Here is a 22,895-nt window from a genome sequence, read left to right as displayed (position 1 = left end):
CTGCAAACAGCAAAGCTCCGCGTAATGAAGACTTCTTTATAACGTGAATAACCCTGATGATGAGGTCAATACATTTCAACAATACTTAATCTTTTTTTGTGTGTTTTCTTGCTGTGCCTTTCCTTAACAAAAATCCTTTTTTTTTTTTTTTTTTTAAACATTCCTGTGCAGCGTTCCTCATTCAGGAGAGTTCATAGTGCTTTACAAAGCCATCCCTGTCAGGGTGCCTGTAAGACAGATGCAGAAATCAAGGCACCTGAGGGAAAGCCATCACCTCCTACCACCCAGAGGCCTGTGGCAGGAGGTGATCCCACACGCTACCCAGTAGACACAGAACTGACTGGAGGCACAAGCAGTTCATGTGGCTTTTCAAGACTCTCTTATGGTTACTTGCTGGTCTTGTCTATCCAAACATACTTGTCTCTGTCAAATTACTCTGCTACCAATGTGCAGTTTCTTACCCTGCAGCATATATGAGGTATCTAATTTATCTCTCTCATCAGCAGATCTTGAATTACTTCATACAGGGCATGAGGCCTTCACAGAGACATCTAGAGCAGAGAAACCAAAATTCATTCCTGTGGGAGGCTGCAGTTTGTGATTCCCATGCCTGCCCTGCTGCATGTCCTATAGGACCACCTCAGGCTTCTTGGTGGTGGCCTCCTTGGGACCCTTGGGCTGTAGGGGCTGCATGGGGGAGAACTGAGTGCTAGGAGGGGAGAAGAAGGGGAGAAGCAGCCCTGCAGAAAGGGGATATTCCTTGCAGTCCTGGGGTGGATTTACAGAAGAGTGATATGTTTCTTTTAAAGACTCAGGGCCCAATTTGTGCCTTTTGCTCAGTGTTTTCCAAAGCTGGTAGTTAACATGACATGTCATCTTACATGCTGAAGAGAGTCCAGCCCTGGTTTTACACTCCCAGGCTCAAATATAGGCATATGAAGACTGTTTAATCTCGTAAGCAAGTGTTCTGGTTTAGAGAATCTGAGCACCCACATCTTCAGCTGAAATCAGTGGGAATAGCCAGCCATCTCCTCCTTTGCCCCCACAGAAGGGAACTAGATAGGCAAGTTCTTGCTCCTTTTGTTCTTAGTCCTGTCGTTGTGAAATAACTTCCGTAGAAAGTCCAAGCATATCCAGATATTTTTCATAGAAAATGCCTCAGTGCTGTTGCTTAGGAGCATTGGTCCCTCGTCCAAGGCAATCCCTGCCACTGAATCAGATCTTTATGTGGATAAAGCACACTAATATTAGTGCGTACCTGTCCTCCACACTCTTATTTGTTGCAGTTCTCCAAGATGTAAGCCCTGTGGATGCTCCACCCTTCCTCCCCCCCCTACAGGGTTTCACAAGCCACTGAGAGCTCAATTAGCACAGATGACTGCGGATGTTCATGCAGGAGAACCTATATGTCAATCTTATTGCATTAGCAATTTCCCACAGTGATGTACAATGAAAACCTTTTAGGAAAAACAGATTTGAATGTGATATGGTTTGAACACAATGAAATGCTAATGCAATTCCATGGAAAACTGCTAACATGATGTATATGGAAAGTCTTTTGTGTGTGAAACCTATCCCTCTGTATGCAGTTGGCCAGGCTGTCTCACCTGCAAAGCCAGGTGGCCAGCAGTACTGTTGCTCCCTCTCCAGGCCTGCTGCCAGTCAGAGGGGAAGCACTTCTGGAAGTTCTTCCTTTTGAGTATTTTATTGATGATCTATATGATCTGATGATCTGTATTTCACTTGCCTAACTGTGTAATGCTAAATGGCCAGCAAAAGATGTCTGCTGTGTTAATACCATAACTAAGTAACTCTTCAGGCAGACCTCCCCGATGTGTGTCTCTCTGGGACCTTGGGTGTTACGCAAGGGAGTGTCTTTGCCAGGCTACAGCCAGGAGCGTGCCTCAGGGTGCCCCGTAAGCACGGGGTGCTGGAGACAACAGACTCCACAGCTAATGCCCAATGCCATAGGTTATTTCTGACTTTGTGGCATTAGATTCCTGGCACAATTAGGCAGCAGATCTCAGAAACACGAGATGTAGTCCTTGCATGGATAGAACCTGGCGCCCGGTTTCATTGCTGGGATCAGACCTTGCAGGTCTGCCAGTGGGAGCCAGCCTCCCAGTTCTGTGTATTCTCTCAGGAAATGAAGGTATTTGACATGGTGCTCACTCAGCTGGCCCTCAGATCTCCTGTAAGTAGGTGGATGTGCTACCTTGCAACATGAGGAGAGTGTTTGCTTTACCCTTCTTCCCTCTGTGTACCATAAATTCACAACCAGAGCTCCAAAATGTATTCTCTTCTAACAACTTAAAACACTAAACTTCCAGAATAGGTTTCCATCAGACTGGAGTGCCACATCCTTGGTGAAGTAATTGTTCTTTAGATGTATCCTTGTTCAACAAGTTCTTAACATCTAACTCTAAGAAAATCCTTTTCCTAAAATGGGTATTTGGGAATGACTCCAAGAATGCCAGTGATTGATAACGAGGGTTACAGCATCTGATTAGTGTGGATATAAACTTCAGGCCAGCACTGAAGGTGAAATTCTTTTCAAGTCGCCTGCTTCCTTTGTGAAGTGTTTGTTCTGGAGGCACTTGGCTGCATGTTTTGTATTAGAGACGAGTCAGCTTTTATTTTAAAAGCAGGAATTCTATTTTTTGGGCATTTTTAACCGTTCCATTTTTAGAAACACCAATGGGCTTTGCTACAGTTTCTGTGGGAATGGTGGGTATGTGGAGAATGTAGGACTGACTGGCTACAAAATGGGGATAACCAGAGCCATGAGAAGACATTTTGGCTTCCCAGAGCAGGTTGATGTGCCTCCCCATCACCCCACTGCCTCCTGCCTTCTCCCACAAATACGCACTCGGAGCTCCTCCATGGCATATGTGCTCCTTAGCCTTCAGCTCTGCTGGTGGAAAGCAGCAGGGAGAGGGGCTCTTCCTCAGAGCTGCTGGTCTGAGGCTGAGCAAGGTAGCCACAGGAAGGGGTGAGACGGGCTGGGTGAATGAGTCTTCCTTCTGCCTGCAGGGAGCAGGGTGTGAGGCAGAGAAGAGGATGTGTCCCTGTGCAATTGGATCTTAGAAACTTCAATGTGGCCTAGCCAGGGAACACAGTGCAGTTCACTGCTTATAAACATCACAGTCACTGGTTTCCTTTAAGAATTAGTATCAAGGAAGGAAGTGCAGTCAAAGAGAGATCATAGTGATAAAAGTGGTCTGGTTTAATGTTTTTGCACAGACATTGGTTGTGGTAATTTTGTGGGGTACCTTTAATATTGTGGGAGATTTTTGAAGGCAAAAATCAGTGATAACATCCAGCCCTCTGGTTTGGGTTTACCCTCAGCAGCTGGATGCAAGTAGCCCAGGGGCCGAAGCCAGCATAGCCACGTTAGCCTAGTGCTGCACCTGAAGAGAGGGACTCTTTTGCTTGGTCATAGTAGGGGATGTAGGGTCATAAGGGCTCATCTTAAGGGGTTTTCCAGTCCCTTCTTCCTCCCCAAGGTCAGCACAGTTGTTCTTGAAGTAAGCTGTGTAATATGCACTCACAGACTTCCAGCAGCAGCTATCCTAACATGTATCTGTTCTATTCATATGCTCTCCCTGTTTCTCAAATGGATATGAAAGACAGATTGCCCCTATCCTGCCTGCAACAGCCTTTTGCACATGGGTGAACTGTTACCATGTCCATGCCCTTCTGCTCTCCCCATCTTATGACACACCAATGAAGCTTTGTTGAAACATCAGTCAATGTGCTCACCCAGAGTAGAACCACTGTGGGAGTTGGTGCATCCCTTCTTCCTAGTCAGGCATCATGGACATACCAAAAGTGACCTTGGTGCTTAATTTTCTTTCGTGACAGAATTTATGCATCTTAAACATTTCCACAAGTGTTTGGCCTATGGAAGTGCCTGCAGCTGTGCTAAGGTGTGTGGCTTATATACCTGAATCTATCCCTCTTTATATCAAAGGAGAATGTGTTATTCCTGTCAAGAGAAGCTAAATGATGCGGAGCAGATGAGGTAATATTTGAGTAATTACACTCAAAATTCAAAGTTCAGAGAAGTTATTTGGATGTCACAGATTTTTAGGCACTAGCATCAAATTTTGTCCTTGCTTTATTTGGAGGGCGGTGAGTTCCGGTGAAAGCTCCACAGGGTAGATGAGTGGTTGGAGAGGCATGAGGTGCTGTGGGATTTTCTATTTGATATTGATGCCTGCATGTAAAGTTCATTGTAGAAGGGTTTTCAGAACAAACTTGAAAAGACTCAAGAAAATGAGTTTGACAAGTTTGCATTATTCATTTAAGTTTATAGGAATAAACAACAAGATGTTGCCAGGGCTGTGTGAAACATGGATATATTTAAATCCCAAGCACTCTACCTCATATCATTGCAGCTGTTTCCAATTGAAGCAGACCACGGTCAAATCAAGAAGAAATTTAGTTTCTTAATTAAAAAAAACCCAAACAACCCAACCTCCTTTATGTCCCATGTGATTAAAATGCTGGCTATCAGGTCTGTGGTTGTCAGTAAGAAGAAGAAGGTAACATTGTAATGAATAATTCATTCACTGTATTTTCTTGGGTGTGAAAGACAGTGGTTTCAGATAGGTTCATAACAGCACCCTTGTCTGGCAGGTCCCAAGCACAGCAAGAAGCCTCGGGGAATCCTAAATGATGTTGTGGGTGCCACGAGTGGAACATGAGTCTTCAAATGATTTACATATGTCAAGAGTAACATGTGGCCACCGTTCCCAAGCCATGAGCTGGTTACTCATGACTGTGCAGCTCAGGTGTGTGCTTCCACACTGCTCTTCCAGAGTGAGTGCAGGTGTGAAACTCTCCTGCCTAACTCTGAGCTGCTGTGCTTGCAAAAAAACCAAAAAGGGTTGTGCATGAGGCCCAAAGCAAGGTTGGTGACGTTCCTCGCTCATTTGAGGCCCAAGTATTTGTACGCGCTTCTGTTAGTTTATTTATTTATTTATTTTAAAGCCCTTTCCCCTTCTGATGTGTGGAACATCCCCATAAGCGAATGGCAGTGCTGATGAAACCCAGGAGGTTCTTTGCCAGCCCTGAGTATGTGCTGGCTGCTGCCATCTGGCCACATTTGAAAACATATCAAGACTCAGCTTTAAGAAAACTTGCATGCTTCTCTCTTTCATAGTAGGTAGAAGTAACTGAATCAGTGCTAGGTAAAAATAACTAACCAAGAGCATGTTCACAGCATTCCTCTTTACTGATTGACTGAAATTATTTTCTCCCTTCCAATTCTGTTGTGATTTAGTCGCCGAGCGGCAGACTCCAGCTATAATTGTCGCACTACTCCCATTTTCCAGCCGCATTCATCTCCAAGAACTGCACAGCTTATGTCTAGACAACCCTCTGAGGAATCTCCTTCTGTGGCCTTACATAGCTTTTGCAGTGACACCAAGACTGATGTCAGCCATTTTCGAGACAGATAGCCCTGCCTCTGCCTCTCATGGCGCAGTTAGCCCAGACAAGCGCTTCCAGTGGAGGCAGCACATTGACTCTTTATTCCAAAGCATACACAATCTGCATACACATGTGCTTACACACACATGCACAGATATGCTTTTGAGGGAGACTGGACCCTTTGCTTTTTATACAGTTGTGTTTTAAGTCTGGTTTTGTTAGCATCCATGCAGTTTTCCTTTTTGACTTCCGTGGAAAACTTAGGGTGAAATGTGACAAGGACTGGTACAATTTCCCTGCTGTGCCTATGGTAGGGAAATTCCCCCAGCCTGAGGGAATGGTGTGCTGTGTCTGGGGAGGTGTAGATTAAACATTAGGAAAAACCTGCCTTATACTGTTCCTTGACTTGAGGCTTACTTCCATGCAATGGCTGTCTCAACCTCCAAAACAGGGTGGCTCTGTGCAGGCTTATCAGGAGTGACCCCTGTTCCCTGCTAACTCTTGAACTACACACAAGAGTGATTTGGAGGTGTGCTACTGTAACAGACCAAAGCTATTCCAGATGCTGTGGTCATAACATGCTATAGGTAATAAAGTTCCAGTTTCCCACCACTATTATGCCATAGCTAAGGTAGGCACCCTGTGCTTAGGGGAGATGGAGCCAGGGAACTGAGCTAGTGCATTTCCAGTCCCACCTTCTCCTGCAGGCCCTAGAGAAGCAAAAGGTCCATGCTCACGTACCATATGTCTTCTGCCTCTTCCCTAAATCAAGCTTCAGACCTTAGGCTAAACTCGGTGATGGAATGAAGATCTATGGCATGGAAGACTGACCATGTTTAGTGTTGGCCAGTCACTTATCTGACAGACAGATGAAGCCTTCCTTATAGTCCCAGAGGAGAGGGAATCATGTTAGGAATGTACCCTGAATGATGCCTGACTTGTACTCAGGATACCACATCATGCTGTCACTGAGGGAGATAGAGGTGATCAGACCAGAACTACCATATTGGTATGGCTTTACACATGTGGTGGGGATATGGATCAAAACTGTAACGCTTCCCTCCCCACTGCCACTCTAAATTGTTGAGCATCAAGAAGCACACTGGATCATCGGCACAGAAAATACATCAAGCATGGTTTTGAAACATTTCAATGTTGGAAGTTTCCAGTTGGGTAGGCACGTTGCCTGTTACCAAAGGCACAGAGCTGAAGCAACTGCTTCAGTCCTAAAAGACTGTTAAAATTAAATTGTGAATTTACATCCCTGTCATTGCAGCCCTGGAGCAGAGTGGCTGCCTAGGTATTTCATAATGGAGAATCTAAGTGTAGCAACACAGGACTTAGTCTGCTGAATAGTATGCAGTATTATGTAATTTAATAACATTAAACTAGGATGTTCAGATAATATTATTTGAAATCTGTTTATTTAATACCATTTATATTTTATGTGTCAGTTGAATTTGGGGAGAAAAAGATTTTAGAAGAAACTGGGGGGGAGCACAGTAGGAAATTGTGCAAAGTACTTATCTGAGACTACATCACATGGTCTGCAAAGCATGGCTTTTGCTTTCATACACATAGTCTTGGCTACTCTCCCACTAGCAACAATAGCACTCAGACTCATACTGATGTCACTGTTGAGTTATTTAATTTGACTGTACGAGATTAATGTGTTTATTTAAAACCTTAGTCAAAATGGAAAAGAAAATCTTGGGACAATACTTTTACGTGAACATGTATGTTTTCATATCTGATGATTGTAATGTTGCATTAACTTATCAGAAGCAGTTGTTTACACATGCCAATGCCCAAGAGACCCCCTCAGATAAGAAGTGTGAGCCATTTTCCCTCTCAGCCTGGAGCAGAGACTTCACTGCTGCTGGTCCAGTGGGCTTTCATCCCAGGCTTTCCTTGCTTCCTGTTGCTGCTTTCAGGGCTTATCCACAGCGATCCCAGCATTGATTCATTTTCTATGTGAGGATGGGGTTTGGTGCCGCCAAGCAGTGACGGCAGTGTGGTGGTGGATCCTCCAGAGATTCTCACTGGGGCAGTGAGGGACAGACACCCCCACTGCACAGGATGTCAAGATGCGGCTGGTGCTGTAGCCTCTGTAGGCTGAGCCTGCTCCTGCAAAGGCTGGAGCCTGCCTGCCTAAATTTTATCCACATTATGTTTTACAAGCATCCTGAGGGTTTTTTCCCTGTGATAAATCATTCTGAATTTACTTCATTCTCACATGTACCCTCTAAGTGTTTGAAATAGACTTTGGTTTTTACTAAGAAGCATTATTAAGTGTCCAGTTAAATACTCCAGGTCATTGGATTTTTACTAATACAGAGCAGGGAAAAAATCTGGAATATGAAGTTTCTCTTGGTGTGAAGGGACAAGTTTGGGCAGTTCTGTGGAATCAATTGGTCATTGACTGATGAATGGCATGAGCAAGGGGGTTTCTGCTGTGCTCTGTCAGGAACCTCTCTTGATAGTTGAGGACAAATGGACATACACATAGATTGATAATGTAGAAATTGCGTAAGCCACAGCTCAATACTGTGGTAGGTGCCTGAAGCAAGGTGGGCCTGCTCTGCCTTTCAGTTTTGTAGTCCTTCTGTGCATACTTTCATGCAGCCTTCTGTTCACTGGTTCTTGGAATATTAATCTCTTGGGGAATAGCAACTACTGGTGGGGTTTGTGGTATGCCAGGGTGTTGCTTTTATGCTGCTTCCGTCTTCCTAGTGCAGTAGAAGGCATTTGGGCAGTTGAGCCCCCGCTGTCACCATTGCCACTGTTGTGGAAGAAGGGAAGAAGCTTGTTATGCATCCGTGTACCTGCATTTCTTAGAGTGCTTGGCATCTTAAAGGGTAATGCAGTGGGGCAGAGGGGTGGGCATGGGAACAGAAGAGCTGGTAGAAAAAACAGCTCCAGGCAATCCTTGGTCCTCAGATTGTCTAAGAGGCTCTGATGCCCTGGGCTGTGTGTGCTTACTCTGCAGCATGCTCCAGAGCTGTATGGTGCCGAAGGTATCAGACTATGCCAAATCTTCAGATTGGCCTCCTGTATCAATGTGTTGTACCTGTGCCTGCACATGGTGTCCCCAGGTGCCCTTTGAACTCTTATAAGAACTGTACGTTTAAGGAAATTGCAGAATAATATGGTTTGTGAAGCTCTGCTGCTCCCCGAACTGGGCGACGTGTCTCCTCAGTGGCTGCATATAAGTAGTGCTGAGGACTATGAGCAGGCCTTTACTGGATGGGGGGAAAGGTCCACAAGAGTGGACCAGGGCAGTCATGGAGCTGCTTTTCTAGAAGCATCCATTTAGAAGCTGTTCCCATCTCCTGTTTTAAGTGCCCTCTCTCTATATAGTTCGGACCTTTGGACTACCTATGCACAGGGGGTCCATGAAGTTTATTTAAAGCAGTAAATAGCTTGACATACGAGGACATCTTTCCTCAGGGTTCCAGTCAGTGGAAATATGTCATTTACAGCTAAAATTAGACTGTCTCCAGCTACATGAAGGAAAAAAAGTAAAAACCCCCAAGAACTAAACTCCTTCTGTTGGACTTTGTCAGATGTAGCAACTCCTAGCAAAACTAACTGAGGATCCACAGACTGTGTCCAAAAGTATGTGATTTGGATCCAGAAAGCTGTGAATTGTTGAAGAGAGAGAAACAGACTGTCTAGACAAAAAAGGTTTTTCTCTTCCATGTGAGAAAATATAAATAAGCTTAGAGAATACTAATAAATCTTTCAAAGGCCCTAAATGAAACCTGAGAGTAGTCATTTTAAATTAGTTTTGCAGTTAATATTGTACAACTCTTGACAGTACACTGTGAGACTGGAGTGGCAGAGAGGGAGTTGAAATCAGTACAATATTCTACTCATTGCTTCCATAAAATTTGATATTACAGATTTAGTTTCATAGAAGATGCTTTGAGCTGAACCCACAGATACTAGCATATAAAAAAGAGCTACATTTTGTTTTCTAGTAAATATAACCCTAGTCGTGCAACAATTTGCCTGGTGCATTGAACTCTAAACAGAGTTGAAGTGGCTGGATGCTTAACAATTTCCATCATCCAACTCTAAAAGGAGTGGGGAGGGTAATGGGGAGGAGAAGCTTGCACCCAAAATAAACATCAAAAACCAAACAGAAAACCATTGCAAATTAACTACACATTTTGAATAATTTCTCTTTCAAAATATTTTATTGAAGGAACAATGAAAATAGTGTGTGAAGCCTAACTATGTATTGTGTTGCTGTTCCAGGCTTCATCAGCAGTTTCTTGATGTTTGGAAAGTTCTGAGACCCACCCTGTCGGACCACTTGTAACCAGTGCCTAAGACTACAGGAACGTATGTGTGGAAGAACCTTTCCTTGAAGGAAGTGTCCCTTGCTATACTGTGGAGAGTCCGTGCAACCCTTGCCAGGCAGGAGAGTAATTTGTGCTTCCATTGGCGCTTGTTTGTAATCTCTGCTTCTTATGCACTCCAGCACCCCTATCAGTTCCTTGTTCTCCTTCACCAGCCCTGCAGTGAAGAGGCTGCTGGGCTGGAAACAAGGAGATGAAGAAGAAAAGTGGGCAGAAAAAGCTGTTGATTCCTTAGTGAAGAAGTTAAAGAAGAAAAAGGGTGCCATGGAAGAACTGGAAAGGGCTCTGAGCTGCCCGGGTCAGCCCAGTAAATGTGTCACTATCCCACGTTCCTTGGATGGGCGACTGCAGGTGTCTCACCGCAAGGGGCTTCCCCACGTCATATATTGCAGAGTGTGGCGCTGGCCTGATTTACAATCTCACCATGAGTTGAAACCACTGGAATGTTGCGAATTCCCATTTGGCTCAAAACAAAAAGAAGTGTGCATTAACCCCTACCATTACCGGCGGGTGGAAACCCCAGGTAATTATGTCATCTGCCAATGATTCACATCTCTCTATTAGCTCTTGCTCTAGCAGGTCTAGTCTTGGTGCATCCTACGAGTTGTGCTCCGAAATGTGAAAAGGCAGGCTCCATCTAATGGAAAGATCTTGGGTCTTACCCTGCCCTGTGGCATCATAGCTCTGGCAGCCAGGAGTAAGGAGGGAGTAAGGAGCCCGTTCCCCCCGTGGGGTCTGCATCCCATCAGACCACCAAGAGTGCCCAGATCTTGTCCAGGGTGCTGAAAGCAGCTTCCTCTCCATGGATATGGGTGCAGAATCCTTCCCTCGTGAACTGATGTCCATTTGCATTAAGTCTAGGCACCAGCCCAGACTTACCACCCTGGCAAGATTTACGTCTCATTGTCTCAAAATCAACAATTGACTCATTAACCCACAGGAAACACTAGCTCTCCGTTTAAAGATAAGAGTTGCAGTAAGATCGCATATTTTGCAGTGGATATGAAACCAGATCAGTTGATTCTTCCTAAAATGCCTGGTGGCCTGCCCTAAATGGAATTTACTTACCTAAAGGGAGAGTTTATGTGAAATAAATCCCCCAAGTTCTCATAAAACTTTGAAATTTTCCCTGATGATCCTCTTTAGACTGGACTTGGCCAGCACTAAAACACTGAAGGGTCATTTAATTGGGCTTTATGTCAATGAAACAGCTGTTAAAAAATCATAGTGTTCAGTGTGACTTCTATAGAGACGTTAGAAAGCAGGGCTGACAGAGATCTCAAGCAGTCATCCTGTTTTCCTCTGCCCAGACCACCAAACCAAAACAAATGACAGGGTACATTCCTGACCGATCTTTTTCTAATGAGCTCTAAAAATCCCATGTGATATAGGCTCTACAATCTCCCCAGGCAAGTGAATCTATTGCTTTGCTCTTCTTACAGTTCAAAATGATTTCTAATGTCTAACCTAGCTCTCCCTTGCTGCCAAAAATCACACTAATTTAATTTACTAATGGATATGGTTGGTAAGTGTATTATTCTGTGATTACTCTTTGTCTGGCATGAACTTTACTCTGAGGTGACATTAGGATCAGATAAGTGAACTGTGGGATGCTTCTTTTCACATAGATGAAATAAGGGAAAGACATTTGTTAACATTTGTCAAACAACAGGGGCCGCTTCCTCTTCTGATAGTCCTTCCACTGCAGCAGAACTGTTGCTGTGAAGTTGTATCTGAACTGCTGTAAACATTGTCACAACTTTTAAATTTTACAGCTACACTGAGTGCTGCTTGCTGTCAACAGATCTCAGTGGAAAAAGCTGATTGCCTGCCTTGCTAAATAAACTCTTCAGTAATCTACAAGAAGATGCTCATAAAGTATCCCATTTTGTGTATCTTTCTGTTTGAAGGCTGCAGTCTTAAGTGTCTTTTCATTTCTTCTGGTGTAACTCCTGTGTAGTTAACAGAGTCTCCTCTGCAGTAGCTGACAGCACTGCACGGTGCTGTTTTCAACCCTAGTCTTGTCATCTGTTCAGTGTCAGCTAACAAACACTAGTACTGGAATAGTACAGCAGCTGCTAAATGGCAGCCAAATGTTTTATAATCTACGTGCCAGTATTATTTTCATTTTAATGTCCATCCTTCTGCAGACCACTTTGCATCACTGCAGTCTTTCTTACTGAGTCAGCCACTCTATGACCAGACCTGTTGACTTTTATCCAGAATGAATGAGTTGTGTCAAAGATGGGAGGGCCTCACCCTTTCTTCAGTGGCCTGGCAGATCCCTAGACCTCTGTTACTAGAGAGCAGCTTTAGGCTCTGGTTGAAGATTCAGCAGTTTCATTGCTTCTGCTATGTCCTCAGGCTACCCAGCCACATTTTAGGTTATGCTAACCAATACCGCACAGACTGTGCATAGCTTTTGTTGCTGCTACCAGTGTCCCCAGCAGATTTCTTATCAGGTCTGCCAAGTATCAGGTGCCAGTTAGAAAAAAGCGGCAAATATTTCCTTTATTTGTACAACATCCCACTGCATAAGGGGTTAGGCCACCTAGTCTGAAGGAGATAGGTATGGTGGTTATGCTCTACTTCCCCCTTCATTGTTTTCTTCAAACAGCTCGTCAGAAATCTGAATTGTTTGTTGTCAGAAGAAGCCTCAGTTTCAGAAAAATCTCGAAGCTGCCTAAACATGTACCCTGTTATTTTTATGAGATCATTCATGTGTAGATATTGCAAATTTGAGGGTGCACCATTGCTCTAGACAGCAGGAGACTAAATGAATTTTTCGTTTAGATTAACTGACTGCTTTCATCAAGCCCGAGTAGGACTAAGATGTGATAGCCTCCCAGGTGGAAGACTGCCCAGTTATCTCACTGTTGATCATGTGTTTGGTGTTTGGAAATAGTTGTGGGCACAGGGAGTAGGTGGATCTCACCAGAGGGTAGATCTCCAAAGGTAGTAAACTCTGCGGAGATGGACTGATGTGTTAGAAATCGCAGTGTGGATGTTGTACCTGGAACTAAACTGAGACAGGTAGTTTGCTTGTGAGCCTCTGAAGTCAGAGGCTCTGGGCACAGCCAGGTTTCCAGCAAGAACTGCTGAAGCTAAAGGGAAGAGGAGAAAGCCCTGTGCATGAAAGGCAGTAGCAGGACTTGGGACATGACCGTATATGTCTTCAGTTAAACAAAGATCATCAACACTTGAGCACGCATAGAAGGAAGGATCCACCTCTGGCTCTTGGTAGACAATAGCAGGTAGAAGAAAAGGACCCCCATTGAGTGAAGAAAGTGCAGGTAATTTATGAGGGCAGACAAGTCCAAATACACTCAGTTACTTAGTTTTGAGCCTCTGATCACACTTCCTTCAGAGTGGTTGAGCCCTGGAGAGTGGCATGTCACCAAAAGAACAAGGAGAACAAGGCCCTCAGGGGTACTCTTAGCCACAAACAAGAAAATTTCTGAATTCCTCACCACCGCAGAGGCTTTAGCCCTCTAGGCAGTCACAGAACAGTCAGTGGAAAGATTAAGTGAGGTGGAAAGATTAAGTGAGGTGGCAAAAAATGTACAGTAGAGCAGAAATTAAGAGTACCCAGGTCAGAGCTGGGAAGAAGTTCAAGGCTTGAAAATTCTTCTAGCATGCTGACTCACTCAAGGCAAATCAAAGGCTTCCCCTGGCAAGCGTTATTCACACATCTGAATTCTCAGCTTTCATTTAGAGGAGTTACGTTGAGTTCTCAAAGGGCTGAAGAAAGCATGTGGTACTCACAGTGAGGTGCCAGCCTCTCAATGCTGCATGACATTGCTGTAGCTTAGCTGTCCCTTGCTCAGCACCTCTGCTGGGTGCAAAGGGATCACCAGCTCCCCATTTTCTAAGGCTGCTGGTCAGAGCTGGCTGAGCAGCAGCAGACCTGGCAAGCATCATACCAGTTTCATGGAGCAGCAGAGGAAAACTCCAGAAGCAGCAAGACCTCACAAGCCTGGGGCTGCTCGCAAGAGCATGGGATGGGAGCAATCCAGCTCACCAAAAACACATCTGCAGTGGTTGTACTGGTCTTGTCCCAACGTATAGCAGATGAACTTAGCAGTAAAAGAGTCTGTTTCTCTCCACTAGCTATGAAGAGATCCACGTGAATAAGATGTGAATACTTGTATTGCCTGTATGAGTCCTACCTGAAGAGTCTAGGAAATCCATAAAACTAAAAACGCAGTAAAGAAGCAGAAACATCTTTCTCTACCAAAGGACTTAAGAAAGTGGTGGCAGAATTTTTACACCGCAGATAGGGGCATATCAGATCCAGAAGGAAGGAAAGTAGTCTCCCAAGCAGAATCCTTGTCCTGGCCAAAAGCTAATTAGAAATGCATTGGGCCAGAGAAGGGTCTATGTCCAATCTCTTAATAGGTATCCCAGTGCCTGTGTTTCCAGGCAGATAAGAAGACTTCTGCAGTGAACTCCCTGACATCAGTCCAATCTTTTGTATGGTTTTAGGGCTCAGTTCTTCATCTTATGGGTGACTGACAAATTCCCAAATGGTATATGCTAGTGGGTAGGCAGATGTGTGGTTTAATCCTGCCCCAGCTGCAGCATAGTGCTACATCAAGCAAGAAGCTGTAAACCTGTCCTTGTTACCAGGCACTAGTAAGTGCCCCAGCTCTCCGAGCTGTTGATGTGGATTTCAAGGGGGGAGTTCTGCAGCCTCTTCTCATGCACATGTTTTGCATTATCTATATATTACTTGCTTTATAGCAATTATTCCATGCTTTCATTAAGCTGGATAAATGAGAGGTTGCTATAATTAAAAGGTGTTAGCTAACCTGCCTAAAAAGGATTTGCCTTACCTAAGCAGAGCTTTTGGGCCCAAGCAGTATGTTAAAACATGTTCAAACCATATATTCCCAACAACATTTAAGACCAAGGGTGCCCATTGCTCTTTGTTTCTATATTAAGAGTAGATGAAAGATTACATGCTGCTGGGTTTTAAGCCAGAGGAACTCTGCACACTAGGTCAATCAATACAAGCCTGCTGAATTGTCCCTGCTGTTGGGACAATTCATGCTTGTCACAATAGCTCAAATTGCCTCCTTATCTCTTCTGGTGGCTTTTAGATCTGCAGGACAGCTTAAGGCTACATGAATTGCCCACTGTAGGTGCTGTTCTCCCCCCAGGGACTATGGGGGACCCAATTTAAGCCTCAAGTTGAACTCTCATATGTAGTCCTATTTAGCAAGCTCCTTTGTGTTCCAGCCTACGGACTTCATCTTTATAAGTAACTCACTAGTCAGGATTTTTAAAGTGTTTTGATTCCAGTTCTGCTCTTGCTCTTCATGTCAGAATCCAGACTAATTCGGATCCGTTTTGGATTTCTCAAAGGAGCAATGGTGTTAACAGCACTGACAGTATGAGATGTAAGTGAAGAGAGTTTGTGAAGAGAGGTGCTATCTTCTACTAGACCAATTTTTACATTGGTTAATTTGGATTTCAGTTTTCTGACCTCCATTTTTCATGTCTTAAATACCAACCATTGACATATGCCTTTTTATGCTAGATCTTTTCTAACTATATTGCAAGAGCTAAATTGATATTGCTGCAATATTTTAATTGCCATTTATATTTCCTTTTAAAAATCCCACTGTCTGGCTGGTAGCATTTTCAAGTACCTGAGAACATTTTAAATCTGGTGTCTAGCTTTGGGTCTGTATTTCTTTTTGCCCATCTGTGACTCAATGGTAGTAAAATATGTTGTGTATTGCAGAGTACTATTAGTTGTTACTAAACGTGGCTGTGAATTTGGCACATCCCGGTGATAATATTTAGCAAAATCCTGACATGGTCAGTCTTTGAAGAAGGAAAGAATAAATGATTTTGAGATGGAGAGATGTGCCACTTGCATTTCTGTAAGAGGACTGTGTGCTCATGCCGTACCTGTGAATTTTTTGGTACTTTGCTGAAGTCAGGATTCCATGTTTTGCATATGGAACTGCTGTAACTGGCTGCAAATCTGCAGAAAAAAAAGTCCCAAGAATCAGCTTTTGATTGTTGATTTTGAACAAGTTTGTTGCCTTTCAATGACTTATCTATAGATAGCAGTATTTGAGCAGCATGGAATATACCTCTTTTTAACTTACAAAGAGATATACTTTCAAGAATGCAGTTTTAACCATTTTATTTCTTGTTGTTATTTTTATTTGCAGTCCTGCCTCCTGTACTCGTTCCAAGACACAGTGAGTTTAACCCTCACCTCAGCCTCCTTGCCAAGTTTCGAAACACTTCTCTGCACAGTGAGCCACTGATGCCGCACAATGCCACCTATCCTGATTCTTTCCAGCATCCTCCATGCACCCCTTTTCCATCATCACCCAGCCACATGTTTTCCCAGTCACCTAACAGCATCAGCTATCCCAACTCACCAGAAAGCTCTTCTGGACCAGGAAGTCCCTATCAGCTCACAGGTAATAATGAGCTTTTAGACATTCTGACTGAGGCAGTTGAGGTTCTTACCAGAGCCTGGAGTCAGGTGACAATTCTGTATGCTTCCCTTAGGCTGTAGCTACAGATTGAACTGTTGGACAGAGTGGACTTGGAATGTGATTTCTTGTTACTGCTTCTTGTGTATTTGACTCCCAGTCCTTCTGAGGGATGCTCAAGGGACTAAGAATTGTAGTCATTCCACTCCTAGAAGTGCCTGGGTGAGATTTCATGATTACTGTAAAGAGGAAGTTGAGGAGAGAAGCAAGTGTGCCAGCCAGGCCACCTTCTGTCTAAAGCTGTCCATCCAAGCTTCCAATACAATTCATGGAAAAGAGCACTTGCAAGACCCAAGTAAGGGACCTGAGATGGTCAGAGTAGGAACCTTTAGAAACTCCATCAAGAGAGAGGATAAAATGGGGAAATTGGTGTGCAGAAATATTTTTAAATGTGTGGTGATCCCACTGACTGTATAAATTAAGGTGTTTACCAATCTGGCCTAACTTGTGGAAGCCACTAGACAGATTCCTATGACTTTGAAATGTGTTCCACAGTTCTGAAGTTGGGAGGGTTATGTCACTCAGATTGTTTGTGTTGTAAACTCCTTACTTAGTACTGCTCTAATTACCTGAAAATTTAACTATGCATTTGCTGTTAATGTAACACAGCTGATAGTTTTAATATCAAAACATGTTTCAGATTCACTTCTACTCTTTAACTTTCAAATAGTTTCATTATTCTCAGCTTTTTCCACAAAGATGAATTCAGATCAGAAACTTGTAGCTTAAAATTTTAGTATCTCAACTGCAAAGTGTTTAAATGCATGTCCTTAATGACATGCCTATTTTCACTTTAAGTGCAAGAAGTTTATTTTTACAAGGTATTTGTAGTATTTGAACTTCCTTTTTAAGCTGAATGCTTTCAATACAGTGTGATGTTTTTCCTTCTCTCTCCATTCATTGAATATGTCTTCATTAATTTCTTCTCTAGATCTATATTTCAGATTAAGTCATATTTAGCAACACTGAAACATTTCATCGAGTAGTAAGACTTGTTTGTCTTCTCCTATATTTTTTCTTTCACCTCTGTGTAACCAAGCTGGATTCAGTGGAGCTGGTCCTGACAAGTAAATCAGGCCCGTTCCAGCTATGTAATGACTCTGACTCGTGCATTTAACTGAACTTGGGACCTTGCAAATCTACTTAAAAATGGAAGTGGCTCAACCTGAGCTTCAGTATATCACAGCACATGGCATGCTGATAAGCATAATTTGCCTATGTAACAATCAAGGATGGAAGGGTATCTAAAGCAAACTGGAGTTACATCAAGAACCTTGAGCAGGATTGCTGTGACCAAATATAGATGTCAGCTATGCTAATTTCTGCATCTCATGCGATTCTCTATACTCTCTTTCTAATCAATGGAGGAAAACAGGGACTCCTACAACAGGATTCATTGCATCTTCTTGTATATGTTTAAAGTACGTGAGATACACTGTCTCTGTGGGTGCCTATGTTTCTGTTGTGGATATAAGGAGAGCTTATGGTGACTAGCTTAGGCATAGACATCAAAAATAGCCATATAACCACATGACTGTGTGATTATATTCCTTTCTGTGACTTGTTTTCTCTTCCACTATTTCTTGGTTTTGTTTTACCATTCTAGCTTGTTGTATTTTATGTGGGAGGCTTATGTCACCTGTATGTTAGAAATATCATGTGGTGTATGAAATTCCTAAATCCTGAACAGTGCTTAAGTAAAATTACATTCCTGTTCAGTACTAGTAAGTACTGAAGATGCAATGGTTGTCTTATGAGACAGTTCACAGTCATCCACTTCCAGATGAAGTTGCTCTGTTTTGAGGGCCAGCCAACAGACCCCAAACACAACAGGGAATTTCAAACTGGAACCAAATTAAACAGTGCTTAAAGAGATCCATAGTCCTACAAGCTTGTATATGGCTATAATTAGCACATAAGCTCACAGAGTTTCTGTTCAAATGAACAAAGCTACATGCTTTGAGTGCTTATGCAGTGAATGTTGACATTTTTTAATTTGAAAATTAAGACCTTTTTTCTTTGGCTTTTTGAAGCCTTCTGTCTTTCTTGAGAATCGCTGCTATAGAGTAACCTATTTTCTAGCTCGTGTTGCTGGAAATGGAACAAATCAGGAGCTGGGCAGGTTGCGAGTTGATACTTTTTCTCCTAATGTTTTCAACACATCCATTGCTCCTTGACGGGAGACTGAACAAACCAAGAGAGGACAGACTTCCCTTGTAGGACAGAGGTAAAAAAAATAAATCTGGAAGGAGATTTGCCAAGTCTGATTTTAGAGTGTAAATGCTTTCCATAGGCTTTTTTTTATAGACTGTGAAGAGAGCTTTCTCCCAGAGGATCATTTAAAGTTAGCTTCTGCTCTTAAATCATCTCCGTAAGTTTTAAATTCATGAGAGAAGTCTGGAACTGAAGGATCAAACTTCATTACTTTTGTAGGGTAACAGCTGGTGTTAAGAGAGAACTTGGCACGGGTCTAGGCCTGAGGCACTGTTGTGACTGTCCCTGTCTCAAGTGCTGCATGTCCAACATGACAGCCCTTCCTTCCCATCTTCTCTGAACACACAATGGTCTTAATCTAGAGACTGAAGGGAGGTCAGGTTCAGATTTGTGCTGTTTCCAGCCCTTCTCTGGCTAAACAATGCCAAAGAGGTATAATATTCACCAGGAAAAGCCAAGAAGGAATTTACCAACATACTGATTTAGGCTTCTTTCTTTCTTTTTTTCTCTTTCTTTCTTTCTTTCTTGCTTTCTTTTTCTTGCTTTCTTGCTTTCTTTCTTTGCTTTCTTGCTTTCTTTCTTTGCTTTCCTTCCCTCCCTCCCTCCTTGTCTCTCTCTCTCTCTGTCTGCCTCTCTCTCTCTCCCTCCATCTCCCTTCTCTTCCGTCCCCTTCCCTTCCCTCCCTCCTTCCACTCCCTCACTCCTTCCATTCCCTCCCTTCCCTTCCCTCTCTCTTTCTTTCTTCCAGTGGAAACTCCACCTCCGCCCTACCACACAAGAGAACCTGCAGGAATGCACAATGGACGGTCAATGGATGCAATAGCTGAAAGTCAACTAGTGCTGTCTTTGCCCAATGGAGGTAAATCTGCCGATGGAGAACCTGAAAGTAAATAACCATTTGTACTATTTTTTACATAAAAACTGTTAAGAAAAAGAATTGTCCTTTGAACAAAAGGGTTCATCGATGTGTAATAATAGGGTTCAGGCAGTTTTGCAGTAAGGCTCTGTGCTAGACCCACCCATTACCTAGCGGAATAGGTTGATGTAAGAATACCATGTATTATGTGCAAAGTTACAGAGTTTAGACTCTGTATTTTGTATTTTTATTTGTATTTTTGTACTTTAACTACTTTATGTAGTCAACTACTTTACTACTATTACTTTACTTTTGTACTTTAACTACTTTATCTAGTTTATTTGTATCCATGTACTATTACATTTAAAAGTTGTTCATGAAAGCAAGCACTGTTATCTACATCATAAAGATAAATATATCAAATCTAGCATGGTGGGGCAGTATAACACACAAAAGCATTATCAATATCAGAACTCTTTTTTTTTTACCACCTTCAGCTCTGGGTTTCAAGTACTTTAAAGTCTTGTGGTAGGAACCTTTCTGCTGCCATCTTTGTATAAATGTTACATTACTGGCTGGCTAGAAAAGAAAAGGACATGTTCTAGTTAAGTACAAAGAGATTTTTACAGAAGACCAACCTCTGTCCTCTTATGAGAATGCTTTAGTGGAAGGGGGCATGGATGGTCAGAGAAGAAGGGTCTGGGATCCTCCTTGCACCCCTCAAAGCAACTTGATGTCATCTTCATCATGGTCCCTGCTACCTTTGCACCAGTACTGGCAACTAATGTCTCCACTATTCAAAGCCGATTGCTGGAGAGTACCAAGGGCAAATGGGAGTTCCTCTGCTGGGTTTTACTTTGGCTTCCTGCTACTGCAAAGGAAAAATCCCCATTGTTCTTTTAGTCCATCATATTGTATTCTTAAAGAAATGTGTTTTATAGAATGAGGACTGAACACTGTGCACACACATGCACATTAAAAAATTACTGCCAGTTCTTCTGAAAAAATGAGAAGGTTGTATGTAGCATGGAACTGGAGCAGAAGGAAGATGAGTGGGATGGTGCTAATTACACAGAATGACCAGATAATAATAAGTTATCAGACACCAATACTTTAAAATAAATTGTCAAGCTACTTTAATCTCTTTATCATAGTTTACCACCCTGATCACTATCCTACTGAATATTAGTTAGGAGTTTATTAGAGGTTACGCACAGAGGCTCTGGGGGCAGGCAGGCTTACATGCCTGTGGTGAGCAGGCAGGATAAGGTTTCCTTCTAATTTCTGTAGGAAAAATGAGGCTCAGAGATTCTGTTACATTTTTCGGTCTGTCTCTGACTTAGAAAACCTGGGCATGGGTAGATCCAAAAGAAATGACCTTGCTGACATTTCTGCTTACGATCCCACATGGAAGCAGAAAGCCTGAAAGCATCTAAAAATTGAGAATGGGGGATGGGAGGTGGGGGTAGTGATTTATTACTTCTGAACTACAGAGTTTGGTATTAGGCTGAAGGCTTGCCTTAGTTTTGACTTGCTTTGAGCCCATCTGTCATCCCTAGCTCCTGCTGGTGTGTAGAGCAGATGTATCCCTTACTATTTTCAGTGTATAATTTGGGCCCCAGTTCAGCAAGGAATGTCAATGTGTTAGAGTTAAGCTGGTGCATCAAACTTTTGCATGTTTGGGACTTCAGTAAAAAAAGTTAAGAAGCAAGGGAAGCTGCTGTTGAGATAAAGCATGACATAAGTGACTGTTTAGATGAAGAGATGGGGGGCTGAGAATGGGAGAGAGGAAAGAAAACAGAGAAGGATTGTTTAAAAAATATTACTGAGACCTGAGCAGCTGACTAACTTTTATTTCCTACAGACTTTCGGCCTGTTTGTTATGAGGAACCCCAACACTGGTGCTCAGTTGCCTACTATGAACTCAACAACCGTGTAGGGGAGACTTTCCAGGCTTCCTCTCGAAGCATCCTTATAGATGGATTTACAGATCCCTCAAATAACAAAAACAGGTTCTGCCTGGGTCTGCTGTCAAATGTAAACCGCAACTCTACTATAGAAAACACCAGGAGACACATAGGAAAAGGTAAGAGGAAATCCCTTCTCCTCAGGAATATTCAGAACTCAAAAGATCCACATATTGCATTAACAAACCTATCTGATTTGTCAAATGCGCTTGTCTTAAAATAAAAGCTCTGAGATTATTCTGAAATAGAAGAAAAGCAGCTGATTCTTTTCTGACTGGATAACAATCAGCAGAGTAGCTCCTTACAAAAGCTGTTTACTTGGCCAGTGAAGAGAAAAATGTTGTTTATAGTTATGTGTTCTGATTTAGCAGTATGTATTTTCATTTTATTTATTAGAGCTTCTGGCAACTGGGAATATTGCCATTGAAATGCCACTACAAGGATAATTGCTAGTGCCTGAGGGCTGATTCTCCTCCCACCAAATAACAAAGGGAAATGGATGAAACACTTAGTAGTTGAGTTACTTAGCTGAAGAACTCTACCAGAGTTGTCTTTGTAGCTTCCCCCCCCTCGCTGCCACCACCAATGATTCCCTGCTTTGCCAACTTTTCACCAGTAAAACTAAGGCTTCCGTTCTCCCATCGGTGGTTCTCTTTGTATGCTCCACTTCTGGTGTACAGTGTGCAGAATCATCTGCTGCTGGTGAGAGACCACACCTGGACATGCGTGACCACACACAATCTGCCCCAGCTCACTGGGGCTGTGTAGGGCTTGATATTCTCGCAGAATTTACTGTTGTTTGTGATGGTGAGTCAGAAGCCCTGTGCCAGCCACTTCTCCATGCAGATGAAGCTTTTCATGTTCTGGTATATCCAGTCTAGACTCATTATCTTGCCAACTCAGCCTTGCACCAGTAGCTACTTGGGAATGTATTTCCCACTGGGCTAATTAACTCTAATTGTTCCACTGCTATTATCTTGTCAACCTCACCTTATTTCCCAGGCCTAGAGCAATATTTTAATTGGCTCTTGATAGTCTAGTGTTGAATGACTGAATACAAGGAAGCTCTGAGACAAATGTGATACAGTTTTTGCAAACAGCAGTGAACCTGAAGGCTGGTGCAGGAGATGTGCTTTGCTCTTCCACTTTTCTCTGGGAGGGAAGGCACTTGTGTTGCAGATGTGCTGTGTGAAGCCAGTGTGATACTACAAGTGTCTGTCATAGCGGTTCGTTGTGAGAGGTGCAAATGTGTTGTACATCTAGTTCTAACTTAGTAAATAAAGCAAAGCTTCCCTATCAGTGTAAGTTGTCAGAGGGATGTAGATGAAAGATGAACCTGGCCCTAAAAGAATGACAAAAGATCCCAGCTGTCATTTGAGGATGTTACATCCTGTGACTTTCTGCGCCAAAAGAGGAAGAGACAGAACAAAAATAAAATTAGGGAAATGCTAATGGTCTTCATCCATTTAAATCTGAAGATCTGTCTTCATTGCTTAAAAGTCCTTTAAAGTCCTACACTAGGAATCTGCCCAAG

The 22,895-nt window shown here is 42.9% G+C and overlaps 1 protein-coding gene across 2 annotated transcripts in view; it reads left to right on the top strand.

Annotated features, from left to right (window-relative positions):
• The window catches only part of SMAD9 (SMAD family member 9), a 47,015-nt gene that overhangs the window by 4,388 nt on the left and 19,732 nt on the right, over positions 1-22,895 (top strand). The window contains exons 2-5 of one of the 2 annotated variants that reach the window (XM_064645562.1): positions 9,700-10,326; positions 15,992-16,249; positions 19,287-19,397; positions 21,259-21,480. In XM_064645562.1, coding sequence (XP_064501632.1) covers positions 9,915-10,326; positions 15,992-16,249; positions 19,287-19,397; positions 21,259-21,480 — 1,003 coding nt within the window. In that variant the 5' untranslated portion in view covers positions 9,700-9,914. Of the gene's footprint in view, positions 1-9,699; positions 10,327-15,991; positions 16,250-19,286; positions 19,425-21,258; positions 21,481-22,895 lie in introns of both variants that reach the window. The other variant, XM_064645561.1, reaches the window with a different exon arrangement.

The sequence above is a fragment of the Pseudopipra pipra genome, chromosome 2, assembly GCF_036250125.1.
Source record: "Pseudopipra pipra isolate bDixPip1 chromosome 2, bDixPip1.hap1, whole genome shotgun sequence".
Classification (NCBI taxonomy): Eukaryota; Metazoa; Chordata; class Aves; order Passeriformes; family Pipridae; genus Pseudopipra; species Pseudopipra pipra.
The sequence above is the reverse complement of the archived record's forward strand: the minus strand, read 5'-3'. Positions and strand labels throughout refer to the sequence as shown.